Source organism: Serinus canaria, chromosome 25, assembly GCF_022539315.1.
Source record: "Serinus canaria isolate serCan28SL12 chromosome 25, serCan2020, whole genome shotgun sequence".
Taxonomy (NCBI): Eukaryota; Metazoa; Chordata; class Aves; order Passeriformes; family Fringillidae; genus Serinus; species Serinus canaria.
In genome coordinates, this window is record NC_066338.1 from 6,507,910 (window position 1) to 6,526,459 (window position 18,550).

Consider the following 18,550-nt stretch of genomic DNA (forward strand, 5'->3'; position numbering starts at 1 on the left):
GCTACTCCTGTTCTGTCCTCAGACTCCACATCAAGGAACCCAGAGTCCTCAGCCTGTCCCTCCTGGTTCTGTGATGAGGCCTCCAAACCCCATCTTGGGAGATTTTTGGTTCCTTGCCAAGGTCTGTGAAAATGGAAAAATAGTGATCAAAGTTATTTTCTCGTAAATCTTGTAGTGACAGAACAAGGGTCAGTACCTTTTAACTGAATGGGGGTGGATTTACGTTTGTCAGAAGGGGGAAATATTTTACAGTGATGAGAGTGGCAAAAAACTTCAACTGTTTTCTTCCAGAGAAGTGGAATCCCAATCCCAGGAATACTCCAAGAGCAGGAGCTTTGTGCAGCCTGATCAGGTGAAACCCTCTCATCCCCAAGGATGGAATTCCAGTAGTGTGGGTTCTCTGATGTGCTGGGTGGCCTCACAACACTTCTGGCCAGAATGTCTGCTGAGGGCAGCCAGGCTGCTGCAGGGGCAGTGACCTCACAGCCATCACCATGGCAGCCCTGGCCCTGGGCCTGGCTCTGCCCTTTCCTCTGCCCCTGCCTTGGCATCAAGAGTTTTGTCATTAATATCTTGTCCCCAAGGTGCTGGGGCCAATGGCTTCGCAGTCAGGCTCCTGGAGCAGAAGTGGCTTTTCAGAGCCCAGCCAGAAATGAGCCCTGAGGCAGCAGCTCTGCAGTGGTGCCCACCAGGCCGGGGTGCCAAGGGAGGCTTCTGGCCATGCCCTGCCAGCAGCTGCTGCTGCCAAGGTGCCCTTGGTGCCTCAGGCTCTCCCTGGCACAGCTCCCAGCACGGCACTCTGCCCTTGTGCCTGAGGCCTTCCCTGGGCTGGGGCTGGCCTGGGGCTTTTCCTGCAGTGGGACCTGCCCTGCTCATGGCACAGGAAAGGCAGCTCCTGCTGGAGCAGGAGGCTCTGCCTGCAGTGGGCTTCAACAACTCCAGCAAGGCCCTCTTGATTTCAAATTTGCTTCCTAGAGCAGAATATTCTAATAATTGTCATAGTTCCTGTACTGTGGGGTAAATAACTCTGGTTAAGATCTCTCTGTCTAATCATGATCAGAATCATTCAGAGCCGTATTTAAATAAATTTATCTGGTATTCCATCATTAATCCTGTGGGACAAATTGGATTAAGGTTCAATTCCACCTGTCCAGTCTTTGACACCTTTGAAAAATGCTGGGTCTGGGATTGGATCCAGCACCTCCCAGTCTCCTCTCTTAGAAGGAATTTTAGAAGTCCAGGGGCCCTGCAGGGGCTGTTGGGAGTCATTTCTGTACCTCATTACTCAGCAGGCGTTTCTCTATTAAAGAAATAAAGCTTTTGCCGGAAGCTCCCACTGTACCCATGAAAGGAACCCATGTGAGTGTCTGGGACATCCCGGCTCTTTGGCAACCTGGGGACACCTGGGATGTCACCGTGGAGCCCCCGTGAGTGCCTGTGACAGATCGGTGCCTTTGCAGCCCAAGGTCCCCTGGGATGTCACCATGGAATGGCTGTGACTGCCTGTGACCACAGGGCTCTTTACCATCCCCAGAAAGCCCTGGGAGGTCTCCATGAAGCCCCTGACTCTGCCTGTGACATTCCAGCTCTTGAACAGCCTGGAGACTCTTGGAAAGTCCCCGTGGAACCCACTCTGAGGTCCTGTGACAAATCTGATCCTCAGCAGGCAGCCATCACCAGCCCCCTGTTGCTACGGTCGGTTTCCATGGCAACCATCACCAGCCCCCTGTTGCTATGGTCAGTTTCCATGGCAACCATCACCAGCCTCCTGTTGCTAAAGCCAGTTTCCATGGCAACCGTCACCAGCCCCCTGTTGCTTTGCTCATTCCCTGGGCAGCTCCATGGAGACCCCATGCCAGGGGTGGTTGCCATGGACACCAGCTCAGGCCTGCAGAGCCCGTTGCCATGGCAACCATTGACAGTCCCATCCCCAGGGTCATGGGATCCCAGAACCACAGAATTGGCTGAGTTGGGAGGGACCCATCAGGATCCTCGAGTCCAACTGCTGGCCCTGCACAGGACACCCCAACAATGCCAGCCTGGGCCTGGCAGTGCTGTCCAAACTCTGCTGGAGCTCAGAGAGCCCTGGAGCTGGGACCCTTCCCTGGGGAGCCTGGGCAGGGCCCCAGCAGCCTCTGGGGAAAAACCTTTCCCTGAGATCCAACCTAAGCCTGCCCCAACTCAGCTGCAGCCGTTCCCTCCAGTCCTGTCCCTGGGCACCAGAGGGAAGAGGTTCCCACAGCCCCAGCCAGGGACCCGCTCCCAAGGCTGTTGCCATGGCCACCAGGTTTGGGACCAGCTGGGATACTCGGTTTCCATAGGTCAGGGTTAAGGAATGGGACTCTCAAATCCCTGTTCCCGCTAAAACTGTGCTGCCCTCACAGCCCTCCCACCTCCCATGGAAAGCACAAAAGGCAAAGATCCCGGGCTGGAATAAGAACAATTTACTGGGAGCAGCAGCAAGATAAAGAAGAAACAGAAACAAAAACAATATTGATAACAGAAGGAATATGAAAAACTATTTACAAGGAAAACTACAACATCAACGGCTGGCTCTTCGTGGCCACGTATTTCCTCCTGCCTGGAAAGGACACCCTTCTCATCAGGGAGAGAGAGAGGGAGTCCCTTTCCTGCCCCTGGCAATGACCTGAGGTGGGAGTGAATGTAATGACATGGCCATGGCCAGACCCTCATGTTCTTCAATCGCACACCATGCCATTGGCATGGGCAGGAAAAGGTAAGGTGTCTTCCCAGCATGGATCATGGAGAACATGGATAACCAGGGCTCTTCCCAACAAGGGAACTCCAATAGCAGATGAAGCTGGAGCAGTGCATGAAGAGCACTGCAGTTAGGGCATTTGCAGGGCTTCCCTTAGTGTTTCCTCCATTGGTGTCTGGTCAAGTTAAAGCTCTGTGTGAAGGTCATCCCACATTGGGAACACTCGTAGGGCCTCTCTCCAGTGTGGATGCGACGGTGGGTGACGAGGGTGGAGTTGTGCTTGAAGCCCTTCCCACAGTCAGGGCAGCGAAAGGGCCTCTCATCTGTGTGGATCCGCTGGTGCTTGACGAGACTGGAGCTGGTGTAAAACCTCTTCTGACATGTGGGGCACTCATAGGCCCTCTCCCCAGTGTGGATGCGTTGGTGCCTGACGAGTTCTGAGCTGCAGCTGAAGCCCTTCCCACACTCCCCACACTCGAAGGCCCATTCCCCAGTGTGGATCATCTGGTGTTGGATCAAGGTGCTGCTGTTACTGAAGCTCTTCCCACACTCCAAACACTTGTAGGGCTTCTTTTCCATGAGATTCTGCTGTGGGTATTTGTCCTCCCTGGTCTCCATCCTCAGCTCCTTGTCTGGGGGAGGAAGAAAAGGAGACGATGGGATTTGCCTCCATGTCACAGGAAAGGGGAAGGAGATCCCCACAGTGCATCCCCAGCAGGACAGCGTTGGCAGCAGGGTTGTCCTGCAGCCGGGGGCCATGCCGGGCTGGGAGATGGAGCAGGAGAGAGGGGGAAAGGGGCACTGACTTCCTCCTTACCTGCCTGGGTGTCCTGGGACATTGTGTCAACTTGAAAAGACAGGTGTCTGCTAAGGAAGGCAGGAGCCTCCCTTGAAATGGAAAATGTTAACCCCCTCCCTTGGAATTATAATTTTCAAAATAAGGGGCTGTCAATCAAAAGCTATGGGAATAGGCATAACAGTTCTTTAGGAGGAACATTAAAATTACAAATGCAATAGTACTAAAAAACTACTTACAGAGTCGAATACCACCTGACACGCTGTGGGTCAGGGTGTTGGCAGCACTCCCGTTAAATGGTGGCTGCCGTCCTGCTGCCGTGACAGATGTGGATTTGTTGGAGCAGGGATCCTGTAGAAGGGTGGAGTTCTCCTCTGGAGGTCCAGTGGTGCTGTGGATGGGCCTGGTCTTCCTCTGGGATCCAGTGGAGCTGAAAGCTGCTCTCCTGGGAATCCAGTGGGAGAAGGCTGACTCTGTTGTTCACATTCTCAGCTTATATCCAGGTAGGAATGCTTGGCTCCTCCCTCTGGGCGGAGCACCTCACAATGGGAGGATGGAATATTTATGAGTCCTGAAGTGACACTCAATGGCCCATTAACAGAAGATATCTCCTCAGAGGGAGGATTCCTTGTGGAAGAGATAAAGTAAATTGCTCAATTCACAGATGATACCTGCCCCACCTTTAACAGATGGTAATTGTATACACAGCCAGCTAAAGCTGAGACACTGTTCCAGCCTTGGAAAGCAGGATTTGGTACCAGGACTTGTTAGGGAATGCAACCCTGACTGAAGGCAGAGATAGAATCTCCAGAGCCTGCAGCCAAAATGGAGAATTGAGTGATAATCATTTCAACATCTTCTCTTTTGGAATTATTTTCTAATGATTTTTTGTTTTGCCTATCTAATACTTTTGTAATTTTTTGCAAATTTCAATATCTAAAATTCACTGTTCCTTAAGTAAACTTGGTGTCTGTGTCTTTGGTGCTGACCCTGCCCACCAGCGACACAGGGCCCCATCCTGCCTAAGTTTTACCTGGGAAGACAAAAACCCTCACTCCAAATGTCTCTCCTTCCTCTTTGTTCTCCCCACATTACACCCTGATAATGATGTCCTACGGTCTGGGGTGCCCCCGGGGTCAGTTGGGGTCACCTGTCCTGGCTGTGTCCCCTCCCAACCTCCCCCCCAGCCCCAGCCCCTCCGCAGCGTGGCCGGACGAGGGGCAGGACAGGCCTTGGCTCAGTGCGAGCTCAGCAAGAACAAAACCATCTCTGTGTGCTCAGCCCTGTGCTCAGCACCGAGCCCGTTGCATGTTACTCTCCAAAGCACGGAAAAATCAGCACGAAGAAGACAGACAGCGGACAAGAGAACGAAACAGCAAGTAACGCACAGTACAGAAGTTTAGAATGAAAGAAAGGCAAGGACAGAAAGAAGAAGACCGAGCCAGGCGCGAGGCGGCGCGCGAGGGCGGGAACCTTTAATTGAGCACGGGGTGGTGATTAGCGTCGGTGGGTAGGCATTTTTCCTCCGCATTCCCCTCGTCCGTGACCCCCCCCCTTTCCCCCTCCTCGGCAGCACGGCTGGGTGGGGGAGCCCCCGATCGGCCCCAGGGGTGGGCAGTGGCTCGGGGACCCCCCTGGTGCGGATCCGTCCCCGCCCGGAGCCCCAAATTCCGCTGGGCCGCTGGGCTCTGCGGATCTGCCTGGCAACCGGTGAGTCATCAGAGAAAAAATCTCTGGTTGGCTGGAAATTGGTCAGTGCATTCTCTGATTGGCTGGAATTTTGAAAGGCGCTGTGCCCTGCAGGTGACCCTGGGAGCTGGGGAGTTCGGGCTGGAGCCTTTTCCTCTTTCTTTCTCTCCCTCTGAGACCTCTTCCCTATTTCTTTCTCTCACACTGAGACCACTTTCCTATTTCTTTCTCCTCCCCCCCCCCAAAACCTCTTTCCTATTTCTCTCCCTGTTTGAGACCTCTGTACGATTTCTTTCTCTCCCTCTCTCCTTCCCAGCCAAGAAAAGATGTTCCTGCCCTCACCGGCAAAGCTCTTAAGAAGAACCCAAAAGCTAAGTGGAGCAAGATCCTACAGTGACATTTCACTGCCAGCCTGAAATAACCAGGGCAGGAGATTTTCCTCCTTTTTAATGCCTTTATTAAAGTGATCAGCTCGAAGATGGGGGTTTTGGCAGATCCACGGAGTTCTGCTGCCGCTCCCAGCAGTGAATCTGAAGAGGAGGATTTGCAGCTCTTTCCCCAAGGGGGAAAAGCCAGAAGTCCTGTCCTCACAAGGCAGTGGGGTATACCCAGGGTTTCAGTTTGGGTTGTCAGTCCAGCGGGTCCTGGCTCTGACTGGGATCATTTGTACTTGAGGCGAGGAGTGACCGAGGTTCTCAGTGTCTCTGCCAGCTTTGGACCTCGGCCCTGCTGTCCATACACCACCCTGACCTCTCTATTCTGCTTTGGCTCGTCTCTTTTGGGGTATTTTCCACGATTTTGTAAAGGTCCTGTCCTAAGGTAGTCTGGGTTTGGAGGCAAATTTGCATATCTCCTGAGATGCAAATATCCCCCTCTCCCCACCATCCGGGGGGAGGGTTGTCATCCTCCTGGCAGCAGGCTAGGGTGGTGCTGAAAAACAAGAATCCTCCACAATAGAGAGTCAAATGGCGATACTTAAGGATACTTAACTGGCAATTACAACATTTCACTGACAAAGAACTCCTGGCCAACGGTCAACTCTCAGATCAACTGAAAAACTCCTCTGCTGCTCCTTCTCTTAAAAAAAAGGTAACATTTTTTTGTTCATAATACAGCCTTCATAACTTCACCCATGGCTGTTGTAGCTCGTGGATTGGGAATTAAATCAGGTCAGGGTCTTTGGTGGGAGCTGCCCTGGGTCAAAGGAGACACTGAGACAGAAACAGAGAAGGCAGAGAAAGGCAGAAGAGAAAGGAGGGCACAAACACAATCAGCTGAGAAGGTGGCACTCTGAAACAGAAACTGGAACTGACTGAAAATGAATAGAACAGAAATAAATAATTTTGTAACTTTATTTCCTATCAGAATACAATTTTCACCCTTTCTCAAAACCCCCTCCCGGTGCCATTCAGCAGGGCTATCAGAAAGTTTTTCATTCTGAATTGATGTTCCAGGCTGCAGCCACAAGCAAACAGGGAATGGAGATTTTCTTGCTCCTGGGGAGTTTGACATCCTCAGTGGAGGATGAAATAAACAGGGCAGGAGAACTTTCTCCTTTTTAATGCCATTATTAAAAGTATCAGATCAGGATGGGTGGGTTGACAAGCCCGCAGTTCCCTGCAGCCGCTCCCAGCAGTGACTCAGAGGAGGAGGAGGAAAGTGCAGCTCTGTCCCCTCAGGGCAGAGCCAGGAGTCCCGTCCTCACAAGGGCAGTGGGGCCATACCCCGGGTTCGGTTTGGTTTGCTGGTCCAGGAGCCCTGGACCCGACTGACTTCTATTTTAACCAGGGCAAAGAGTGACCGAGATTTTCAGCGTCTCTGCCGGCTTCAGACCTCACCCCTGCTGTCCAAACACCACCCTGACCTCTCAGTTCCGCTTTGGCTCATTTCTTTTGGGGTATTTTTCACGGTTTGGTGGGGGTCCCGTCCCGTTGCAGTCTGGTTTTGAGATAAATTTGCATGTTTCCTGAGATTTCCCCTCACTTCCCACCATCCCGGGGGTTGTCATCCTCTTGGCAGCAGGCAAGGGTGGTACTGAAAAAAAGAATTCTCCACAATAGAGGGTTAACGACGATACTTAACAGGTGATTACAACATTTAACCAACAACAGAACTCTTGGCCAGCAATCAGGTCCCAGCTTAACTTTAAACTCTTTAACCCTTTTCTTAAAAAAAACCAGGTAACTCTTTTTTTACTCATAACAGAGGAGAGGAGGAGGCACCAGAAGAAAAGGGCAGCTGGGCTTCATCCTTCAACAGGAAAGAGGAGGAGGGAAATCTCTTGTCCTGTCTGCAGCTGCTCCCACAGGGATGTGAGGGCTGATCCCAGAGCCCCAAGGGTCACAGTCAGGGCTTCCCTCAGGGAATGCTCCCCTGGTATTGAGGGGCAGCGTGGGAGCACCTGGATCTTGGAGCACCCAGCGGCCCCCTGTGTTTGGAGGTAACTGAGGAGGGCTGGGACAATGCCAGGGGCATCCTGCAGTGACATCCCCCTGTCCTGCTCTGGGTGACCTGATCCTGGTCTCAATCTCACTCCACATTTAGACACCCCCACAGTTCTGTATTTAATCCCATCCCAGTACCAAACTCATCTAGCCCCAGAGCCAATCCCAACCCCAGCCCTAAAGCCAATCCCATGTCTAGCCTTAACCCCAATCCCAGCTCTAATCCAAATCTCTGTCCCAAATCCCACCCCAGCCCTAATTCCAGCCCCTTTCTAAATCTTCAGCCCCAAACCACATCCCAGGTTCAGCCCTTCTGGGGGTTTGGGGATGTCTCTGTCCCTCTGACCCCGATGATTTTTGGGTGGGGTCACACCAGGGCTGAGAGGCACAAAGACCCCCCTTGGCCTCCCCAGGTGTGAGAAGGTCAGAGAGCCCCCCCAGCCTCGAGCACCCTCAGTGGTGAGAGGGACACAGAGCCCCTGGTCCCTAGCCCTGCACAGGCATTCCCTGAGGCCAGAGCTATGGAGAACCCCTGAGCGAGGGGACAGAGACCCCCAAGCATCGCCTGGGCTGAGAGGGACAGAGACTGCCCCTGAGACAGGGGTGAGGGGGAGGGAGATCCCCCCCAGGAATTCCCTGGAGTGCAAATGATGGAGAGACCCCCTGGGGAATGGCTTGGGGTGACAGGGACACACCCTGGGGAATAGCCTGGGGTGAGAAGGACAGGGACACCCCCTGGGGAATGGCCTGGGGTGACAGGGACACTGACAAATGAACCTTGCCAGTCTTGCTGGTATCATTTGCTCCCTTTCCTCCAGTGATTTTAAAACTTTTCAAGGAAGGACAACAAAATATTTTCTTTAAAATGGCCACCCACAACAGCCATTTTCCTCACCAGTTCTCCCATTAGTAGCTCTGAGGAAGCTGCGTCCAAGTTTCCAAGAGTTCCTCCAGTAGAGCCACAACCTCCTCAGAGGAGGGAACCATGCTGCTGTCAAAGGCACATGGGGCCAGAGAAAAGTGCCTAAACTCACTGTGTCAAAATAATGTTGCAAGGTGGTTAAGAAAATTGTTAAAGAGATGCCTCTGCTCTGATTAAAGTGGTTATGAGACCAAATACAACATGGATTTTATTGAACAGCAAATGTGAGGTAGAGAGAGAGATGGAAAGAAAGAGAAAAGTGGGAGAACAAGGGAGTGACAGGGACAGAGACCTCCCCTGAGGCAGGGCAAGTGTGACATTGTCCCCTGTGTGTGTGGCTTTCCTGGGGTGGGGGTTTTACACCTGAGCCAGTCTGGGTAAGGGGGGTGGTGTTCACCCCCCCAGCAGGGATTACCCCACTGTCTCAGGTTACAATGTAAGATGTAACCAAAACCATGTTTTCAGTCACCATCTCCATAAACTGCTATAAACAGGTGGGGCAGAGTTCTTTATCTCTTCCATGACTCAGCCCTGATAACGCCCTCCAGGGGAGATATCTTCTGTGAATGGGCCATTGAGTGTCACTGCAGAATTACATGATAAAATTACCTGATAAAATTACATCCTCCATTTGTGGGATGCTCCACCCAAGGGGAGGAACCAAGCATTCCTACCTGGATATAAGCTGAGCCTTGCAACACCAGGAGCACCTTGCCTACTGCATTCCCAGAGGACAAGAGCTCCATAACCCCCCTGGACCTTCAGAGGAAGACCAGACCCTTCTACAGGATCACTGCTTCGACAGAATCACGTTCATCACTCCAACAGGACTGCAGCCACCATTTAATGGTACTGCCACCAGCCCCCTGACCAGCCCCTGACTCTATCAGCTTAAGTGAGTGTTTGATCTAAATTTGCTTATTAAATTGTAATTCTGGCTTAGGCTCTTCCACAGGTTTGCCTTCAAACCAGTACAAAACTCCAAGTGCTCATCTGTGACAATGTTCACAGGGGTCTCAGGATTAGGGAAGAGATGAGAAAGTTGACTCCATGTTCTGAAGGCTTGGTTTATTATTTTATGATATAAATTATATTAAAAACTATACTAAAAGAATAGAAGAAAAGATTTCATCAGAAGGCTTCTAAGAACAGAAAAAGAATGAATACAAAGGTTTGTCTCTGACCAAGACAGTCTGGACAGCTGGACTGGGATTGGCTATTAATTAGAAACAACCAGATGAGATCAATCACAGATCTACCTGTTCATTCCACAGCAGCAGATAAGAATTGTTTACAGTTTGTTCCTGAGGCCTCTCAGCTTCTCAGGAGGGAAAAAGCCTAAAGAAAGGATTTTGCATAAATCATGTTGGTGACACTCATCCCTTGTTTTCCTCCCAAAACAGAAATTCCCATCCCCAAACCTTCGCCTGATGGAGGAGGTGGCTGCGAGGAAGAGGAAGATGTCCCAGGACACCCAGGCAGGTGAGGAGGAAGTCAGTGCCCCTTTCCCCCTCTCTACTGCTCCATCTCCCAGCCCAGCATGGCTCCTGGCTGCAGGAAAACTCCGCTCCAACGCTGTCCTGCTGGGTATGCACTGGGGGGATCTCCTTCCCCTTCACTCTGGCACAGAGACAAATCCCATCCTCTCCTTGTCCTTCTTCCCCCAGACAAGGAGCTGAGGATGGAGAGCAGGGAGGACAAATCCCCACAGCAGAACCTTGTGGAAGAGAAGCCCTACAAGTGCGTGGAGTGTGGGAAGAGCTTCAGGCAGAGCAGAAACCTGATCTGTCACCGGATGATCCACACTGGGGAACGGCCCTATGAGTGTGGGGAATGTGGGAAGGGCTTCAGCTGCAGATCCACGCTTGTGACCCACCAAAGCATCCACACCGGGGAGAGGCCCTACGAGTGTCCCCAGTGTGGGAAGAGGTTTCAGAGCAGCTCCAATCTCCTCCTGCATGAGTGCATTCACACAGATGAGAGGCCCTTCCTCTGCCCTGACTGTGGGAAGGGCTTCAATCGCAACTCCACCCTCATCACCCACCGGCGCATCCACACTGGGGAGAGGCCCTACGAGTGTCCCCAGTGTGGGAAGAGCTTCACCCAGAGCTCTGCCTTGACCAGACACCAACAGAGGCACCAGTAAGGGAAGCCCTGCGAGTGCCCCCACTGCAGTGCTCTTCATGCACTGCTTCAGCTTCATCCCCTATTGGAGGTCCCACGTTGGGAAGAGCCCTGGTGATCCATGTTCCCCATGATCCATGCTGGGAAGACACCTGTACCTTTTCCTGCCCCTGCCAGTGACATAATGTGGGATTGAAGAACATGAGGGTCTGGCCATGGTGTGACATTACATTCACTCCCACCTCAGGTCATTGCCAGGGGCAGGAAAGGGACTCTCTCTCTCTCTCTCCCTGAGGAGAAGGGTGTCCTTTCCAGGCAGGAGGAAATACATGGCCAGGAAGACCCAGCTGTTGATGTTGTAGTTTTCCCTGTAAATAGTTTTTCTTATTCCTTCTGTTATCAATATTGTTTTTATTCTTTATCTTGTTGCTGTTGCCAATAATTTGTTCTTATCCCAGCCTGGGATCTTTGCCTTTTGTGCTTTCCATGGGAGGTGGGAGGGCAGCGAGGGCATCGTGGTTTTAGCGGGAGCAGGAAAGTGAGGAACTCCATTCCTCGAACTGCAGCCCATGTAAACCAAGCATCCCAGCCCTGGTGGCCATGGCAACAGCCTTGGGAGCGGGTTCCTGGCTGGGGCTGTGGGAACCTCTTCCCTCTGGTGCCCAGGGACAGGACTGGAGGGAACAGCTGCCGCTGAGTCGTGGCAGGCTTAGGTTGGATCTCAGGAAAAGGTTTTTCCACAGAGGCTGCTGGGGCCCTGCCCAGGCTCCCCAGGGAAGGGTCCCAGCTCCAGGGCTCTCTGAGCTCCAGCAGCATTTGGACAGCGCTGCCAGGCCCAGGCTGCATTGTTGGGGTGTCCTGTGCAGGGCCAGCAGTTGGACTCGAGGATCCTGATGGGTCCCTCCCAACTCAGCCAATTCTGTGGTTCTGGGATCCCATGAGCCTGGGGATGGGACTGCCAATGGTTGCCATGGCAACGGGCTCTGGCTGCAGGCCTGAGCTGGTGTCCATGGCAACCACCCCTGGCATGGGGTCTCCATGGAGCTGCTGAGGGACTGAGCAAAGCAACAGGGCTATGGTGATGGTTGCCATGGAAACTGACCATAGCAACAGGGGCTGGTGATGGTTGCCATGGAAACTGACCATAGCAACAGGGGGCTGGTGATGGTTGCCATGGAAACTGACCGTAGCAACAGGGGGCTGGTGATGGTTGACTGCTAATGATCAGATTTGTCACAGGACCTCAGAGGGGTTCCATGGGAACTTTCCAAGCGTCTCCAGGGTGCTCAAGAGCTGGAATGTCACAGGCAGAGTCAGGGGCTCCATGGAGACCTCCCAGGGCTTTCTGGGGATGGTAAAGAGCCGTGTGGTCACAGGCAGTCACAGCCATTCCATGGTGACATCCCAGGGGACCTTGGGCTGCAAAGGCACCGATCTGTCACAGGCACTCACAGGGGCTCCACGGTGACATCCCAGGAGTCCCCAGGCTGCCAAAGAGCCAGGATGTCCCAGACACTCACATGGGTTCCTTTCATGGGCACAGTGGGAGCTTCAGGCAAAGGCTTTATTTCTTTAATAGAAAAACGCCCGCTGAGTAATGAGGTACAGAAATGACGCCCAACAGCCCCTGCAGGGCCCCTGGACTTCTAAAATTCCTTCTAAGAGAGGAGACTGGGAGGTGCTGGATCCAATCCCAGACCCAGCATTTTTCAAAGGTGTCAAAGACTGGACAGGTGGAATTGAACCTTAATCCAATTTGTCCCACAGGATTAATGATGGAATACCAGATAAATTTATTTAAATACGGCTCAGAATGATTCTGATCATGATTAGACAGAGAGATTTTAACCAGAGTTATTTACTCCACAGTACAGGAGCTATAACAATTATTAGAATATTCTGCTCTAGGAAGCAATTTTGAAGTCAAGAGGACCTTGCTGGAGTTGTTGGAGCCCACTGCAGGCAGAGCCTCCTGCTCCAGCAGGAACTGCCTTTCCTGTGCCATGAGCAGGGCAGGTCCCGCTGCAGGAAAAGCCCCAGGCCAGCCCCAGCACAGGGAAGGCCTCGGGCACAAGGGCAGAGTGCCGTGCTGGGAGCTGTGCCAGGGAGAGCCTGAGGCACCAAAGGCACCTTGGCAGCAGCAGCTGCTGGCAGGGCATGGCCAGAAGCCTCCCTTGGCACCCCGGCCTGGTGGGCACCACTGCAGAGCTGCTGCCTCAGGGCTCATTTCTGGCTGGGCTCTGAAAAGCCACTTCTGCTCCAGGAGCCTGACTGCGAAGCCATTGGCCCCAGCACCTTGGGGACAAGATATTAATGACAAAACTCTTGATGCCAGCAGAGACAAGGCAGGGGCAGAGGAAAGGGCAGAGCCAGGCCCAGGGCCAGGGCTGCCATGGTGATGGCTGTGAGGTCACTGCCCCTGCAGCAGCCTGGCTGCCCTCAGCAGACATTCTGGCCAGAAGTGTTGTGGGGCACCCAGCACGTCAGAGAACCCACACTACAGGAATTCTTTCACTGGGGATGAGAGGGTTTCGCTGGGTCAGGTTGCACAAAGCTTCTGCTCTTGGAGCATTCCTCGGATGGGGCATCCACTTCTCTGGAAGAAAACAGTTGAAGTTTTTTGCCACTCTCATAACTGTAAAATATTTCCTCCTTCTGACAAATGTAAATCCACCCCCATTCAGTTAAAAGATATTGACCCTTGTTCTGTTACTGCAAGATTTGGGAGAAAATAACTTTGATCACTATTTTTCCATTTTCACAGACGTTGGAAAGAAACCAAAAATCTCCCAAGCTGGGGTTTGGAGGCCTCATGACAGAACCAGCAGGGACAGGCTGAGGATTCTGGGGTCAGTGGTGTGGAGACTGAAGACAGAACAGGAGTAGCCTGGGAGGGATTGAAGGGTGGTTTCAGAGAGGCTGGAGCTTTTCTTCATTGTATAAAACAGCCAAAGAAAGAAATAATGGCACCAAGGGCAGCTGGGGAGGCCCAGAGTGGACATGAGGAGAAAGGAATTTCCGTCTCAGGGCAGGGCTGTGGAGCAGCACATCCCCAGAAGGAGCCTGGAGCAGCCCAAGGCTTTGTGTGGGCAGGCAGAGGCAGGCAGGAGGCAGAGCTGTCAGCAAAGGAAGGGGCCAGCCAGGTGGGGCAGCCGGGGGATGAGCACAGCCTGCAGGGACAGAGGCCAGGGCAGGGACACCGTAGGACAGCCTGGGCTGCACAGGGCACAGGGATGGGCAGCAGCTGCCAGGCCCTGACGGAGCCAACTTGGGCAGCACTTTGGCCATGGCTGCTGGCCCTGGGCCTGAGGCCAGAAGGAGGGGACAAGTGACCCTTGCAGGCCTGGGGCCTCATTGCCTCCTTGTCCCTGCTCAGCAGCCTGGCAGGGGCCGCCCCATGGTCCTGCCCTTGGCATTGCCCATCCCCACATCCCAGTGCCCATCCCTGGAGGAGCCCTGAGCACTGAGGGAGGGACAGGATCTGCCTTGGCAGGGGCTGGGGCTCAGGCCTTGGCCCTTTGCATTCCTGAAACACATCCAGGTGTGCTCAGCACCAGAGACACCTTTGCCTTGCTTGTCCCCAGCTGCCATCACTGCCTCCAGGGTTCTGCTCTAGCTGGAATCTGGGGACACTTTCTCACTTGCGTCCCTGACAGGGATCTCTTCAAAGTACAAGAAACTTCAGTGTTTCAATATAACTGAGTTCTTGAGGATTTTGTCACATTACTGAGAAAGTTGTGACTTACAGAGCTGGCTGTGACCTCACAGAGCTGGCTGTGACATCACAGAGTAGGGTGTGAGGCCATAGAGCAGAGTCAGCCATCACAGAGGGTGGCTCTGTGGCATCAGTGAGTGGGTTGTGACATCACCTGGTGCCTGTGTAACATCATAGAGCAGGCTGTGCCATCACAGTCACATCATTCTGTGATGTCACAGAACAGATTGTGACATCACAGGGTGACTTTTGACATAAGTCTTCTGTGACATCACAGCACTGCTGTATGACATCACAAGGTGACACAGGGTTGGCTTTGTGACATCACATGGGCTATGTGACATCACAGGGGTAGTGTGACATCACAGGAGCTGTGTGATATCACAGGAGCTGTGGGACATCATAGAGATGGCTGTGTGACATCACAGGGCCCATGTGACATCACAGGGGGCTTTGTGATATCACAGGGGGCTGTGTGACATCACTGGGGCCGTGCGACATCACAGAGATGGTTGTGTGACATCACAGGAAGCTGTGTGACATCACAGGAGGCTGTGTGACATCACAGGAGGCTGTGTGACACCACAGGGGCTGTGTGACATCACAGGGCTGTGTGATGTCACTGGGGAGGTCACTCTGCCCTGTCCCCCCTCACAGCCCCCCCAGAGCAGTCCAACCCTGCTCGTGCCCAGCAGGGTCCCCTGTCCCCCCGGGTCCCCCCGCCCCCGGTGCCGCAGCCTCCCCCAGAGGATGTTCCACGAGATCGACCCCAGAGCCTGACACGGGGAGGGGGGCCGGGGCCATGGGGGTGGGACAGGGGGACAGGGACCCCCCAACAGTGTCCCTGTGTCCCCCAGGGCCAGAGCCTGGGCCAGGGCTCCTTCACCCTGATATGAACGAGGGCTTGAGAGCCCTGAAAAATTTCCAGACAAGGGATCAGCAAAAACCAGATTTAATATTAAGGGACAGCAGGACAAAGTTCCTTGGCAAGAGTCACTCTGCTCCTGACTGGACACTTCAGGCACACCAGGGAAACAAAGCAACAACAAAACCAAACAGAATCCAGGCAATCAAACCAGAAATAAAGTAAGAACTGCCCCTGTGTGTGTGTGACTCAAGGGCAGTGAGGGCAAGGATAAAAGGAATACGACTTTAAAGCTTAACAGAGCTCAAACAGAAGAGGACTTAACTTATACCTTAACCTTAACTGATATCTTCAACGTCACAATTTAGGAGAAGAGCAGAGCGTAACAGCATTTAACCTAACTTAAACCTATGACTTTGCAATTTAACAGAGGAATAACAACAATATTTTGCTTAGCTTATTACTTATATTAAAGGCAACAACTTAGAAAAAGAACAACTCTTAGCAGCATTGAACTTCACTTAGACTTTGTGATTTACCCTTACCTGCAGGCCTGCCTGGCTCAGCTATGCAAGGCACTCAGACCCCTCAGAGAGCAGCATTTCTGCCCCATTTCCCCAGCACAGGCACTCCTGTGTGCACACAGACACACAGAGTCAGTGCAAGGCACCTGGGAGAAATTCCCCTCAGGGCAGGGAATGCTCCCTGTGGATCCTTTGGCATCTCCCTAGCAGGCCAAGGGCTGAGCCTGGAGCAGTGGGGGGATCAGCCCAGGCTCTGTGGTTGTTCAGGATCCCCGAGTGCAGCAAACGGGAGAGTTCCCGGCTGGGAGAGGCCCCACCCAGAGGGAGTCGCTGGCCCAGGAGAGCTCCAAGGGCTCCTTTTGGAGCGCTGTGTGCAGGGCCCCACGAGAGGGGCTGCAGTCCCAGCCATGGTTCATCCTGGCCACACTTGGCACCAGCAGCTTTCTTTGGCACTGTGAGAACAGGGATGTTGTGCCACTGAGGGAACACAAACAGTTCCAGGGCTGCTCCCAAGGAAGCAGGAGCTGTTTGGGCAGCAGCAGTGCCTGGAGCAGACAGTGTTTGTGATGAGCTGAGAGGAGCTGAGCCCAGGGGCTGCTGGCCAAGGCCCAGGCCCAAGGAGCATTTCTGAGCTGGCAGGGCGGGCTGAGAAGGGGAGGGGGGAATGCAGCAGCACAGGGCCATGGAACCAAGGGACCAGTGTGACACTGTGGGGCCCTGTGAGACCAAGGGACCAGTGTGACACTGTGGGGCCCTGTGAGACCAAGGGACCAGTGTGACACTGTGGGGCCCTGTGAGACCAAGGGACCATGTGACACTGTGGGGCCCTGTGAGACCAAGGGACCAGTGTGACACTGTGGGGCCTCATGGAATCATGGAGAGCACTGTGACATTGCTGGGCCTCATGGAACCAAGGGGACTGTACTGACTCTGTGTGGCTCCATGGAATGTAGGGATCATGTGACACTGAGAGGCCCCATCAACCAAGGGTCCATTGTAACACCATGGTACCTCATGGAACTGTGGAGGCCTTTATGATGCTTTGGGGTGTCATGGGACCAAGGGGCCATTGTGATACTGCGAGACCCCATGGAGGCAAAGGTCCATTGTGACATTGCAAGGCTTCATGGAACCATGGAGACACCATAAGGACACTTCACAGCCTCATGGAACCAAGGGGCCATTGTGACTCTGAGGGGACTCATGGAATCATGGATACCATTGTGACACTGTGGCACCATGGAATAAGGAAAGCACTGTGACACTGTGAGGCCTCGTGGAACCAGTGAGACCATTGTGACCCTGAGGGTCCCCACAGAACCAAGAGGACCATTGTGATACTGTGGGGCCTTGTGAAACCAAAGATCCATTGTGACATTGCAGGGCCTCATGTCATCACTGGTCCATTGTGACACTGGGAAACCAAAGGAGACCATTGTGACACTGCAGGGGTACATGGAACCGAGGGGACCATGGTGATATTGTGGAACCCCATTGAACCAAGGGTTCATTGTGACACTGCAGGGGTGCATGGAACCAAAGCTCCAGGGTAACACAGAGGGGCCTCCTGCCATCAATGGTCCGTTCTGACACTGTGGAGCCAAAGGAGACCATTGTGGCACTGCAAACACCCAGGGTCCAAAGGTCCATTGTGACATTGCAGGGTTCATGGAATAGAGGAGTCACGGGACATTGTGGGGCCTGGGGAACCATGGAGACCATGGGGACACTGCAAGGCCTCATGGAATCATTGGACCATTGTGACACTGCGAGGCCTTATGGAACCAAGGGGTCAGTGCTGCTCCTCAGGGACTCGTGGAATGAAAGAAACATGTTTGATACTGTGGTGGCCCTTGGGACCAAGAGGCCACTGTGACACTGTGGAACCAAGGAGAGCATTGCTGCACTGCCAGACCTCATGGAACCAAGGATCCACTGTGACACTGCAGGGCCTTGGGGGACCACAGCACCATTGTGATGTTGCGGGGCCCAAGGATCCAAGGGACTTTGTGACACCAAAGGGACCACTGGAGCCAAAGGAACTTTCTGACCCTGGGAGACCTCATAAAATCACGGAGACCATTGTGATACTAAGGGACCTCATGGACCTGTGGTGACACAAAGTTGTCTGTGAGTGTGGATCTGCTGGAGGGAAGGAGGGCTCTGCACAGGGCCCTGGACAGGCTGGATCCAGGGCCCAAATCCAATAAGGTGAGGTTTAACAAGTCCAAGTGCTGGGTCCTGCACTTTGGCCACAACAACCCCTGCAGCACTACAGGCTGGGGACAGAGTGGCTGGACAGCAGCCAGGCAGAAAGGGACCTGCAGGGACTGATGGACAGCAGGCTGGACATGAGCCAGCAGTGTGCCCAGGTGGCCAAGAAGGCCAATGGCTCCTGGCCTGGATCAGGAATGGGGTGGCCAGCAGGAGCAGGGCAGTGATTCTTCCCCTGTGCCGGGCACAGGCTGGGCAGCACCTCGAGTGCTGTGTCCAGTTCTGGTCCCCAGAAGTTCCAATAAAGAAGGGACATGGAGGGCTGGAGCGTATCCACAGAAGGACAGAGGGCTGGGGAGGTGTATGAAGCAAAAGCCCTGGGAAGAACAGCTGGGGGAGCTGGGGTTGTTTATCCTGGAGAAGACAAGGCTCAGGGGAGTCAGGGCACAGGTTGGACTTGATGATCTCCAAGGCCTTTTCCAACCTTGCTGATTTTGGGATTCTCTGAAACCACCCTAGGAGCAGTTGCAGGATGAGC

General features: G+C 53.4%; 2 protein-coding genes across 3 annotated transcripts in view; one reads left to right on the top strand and one right to left on the bottom strand.

Moving 5' to 3' along the window:
- The window catches only part of LOC115483858 (zinc finger protein 629-like), a 229,171-nt gene that overhangs the window by 45,360 nt on the left and 165,261 nt on the right, over window positions 1–18,550 (top strand). The gene's annotated exons all lie outside the window — the stretch shown is intronic.
- The window catches only part of LOC115484925 (zinc finger protein 208-like), a 513,901-nt gene that overhangs the window by 21,187 nt on the left and 474,164 nt on the right, over window positions 1–18,550 (bottom strand). Inside the window, 2 exon segments of the mRNA XM_050984212.1 lie at window positions 2,932–3,289; window positions 7,038–7,044. Of these exon segments, the coding sequence (XP_050840169.1) occupies window positions 2,932–3,289; window positions 7,038–7,044 (365 nt within the window).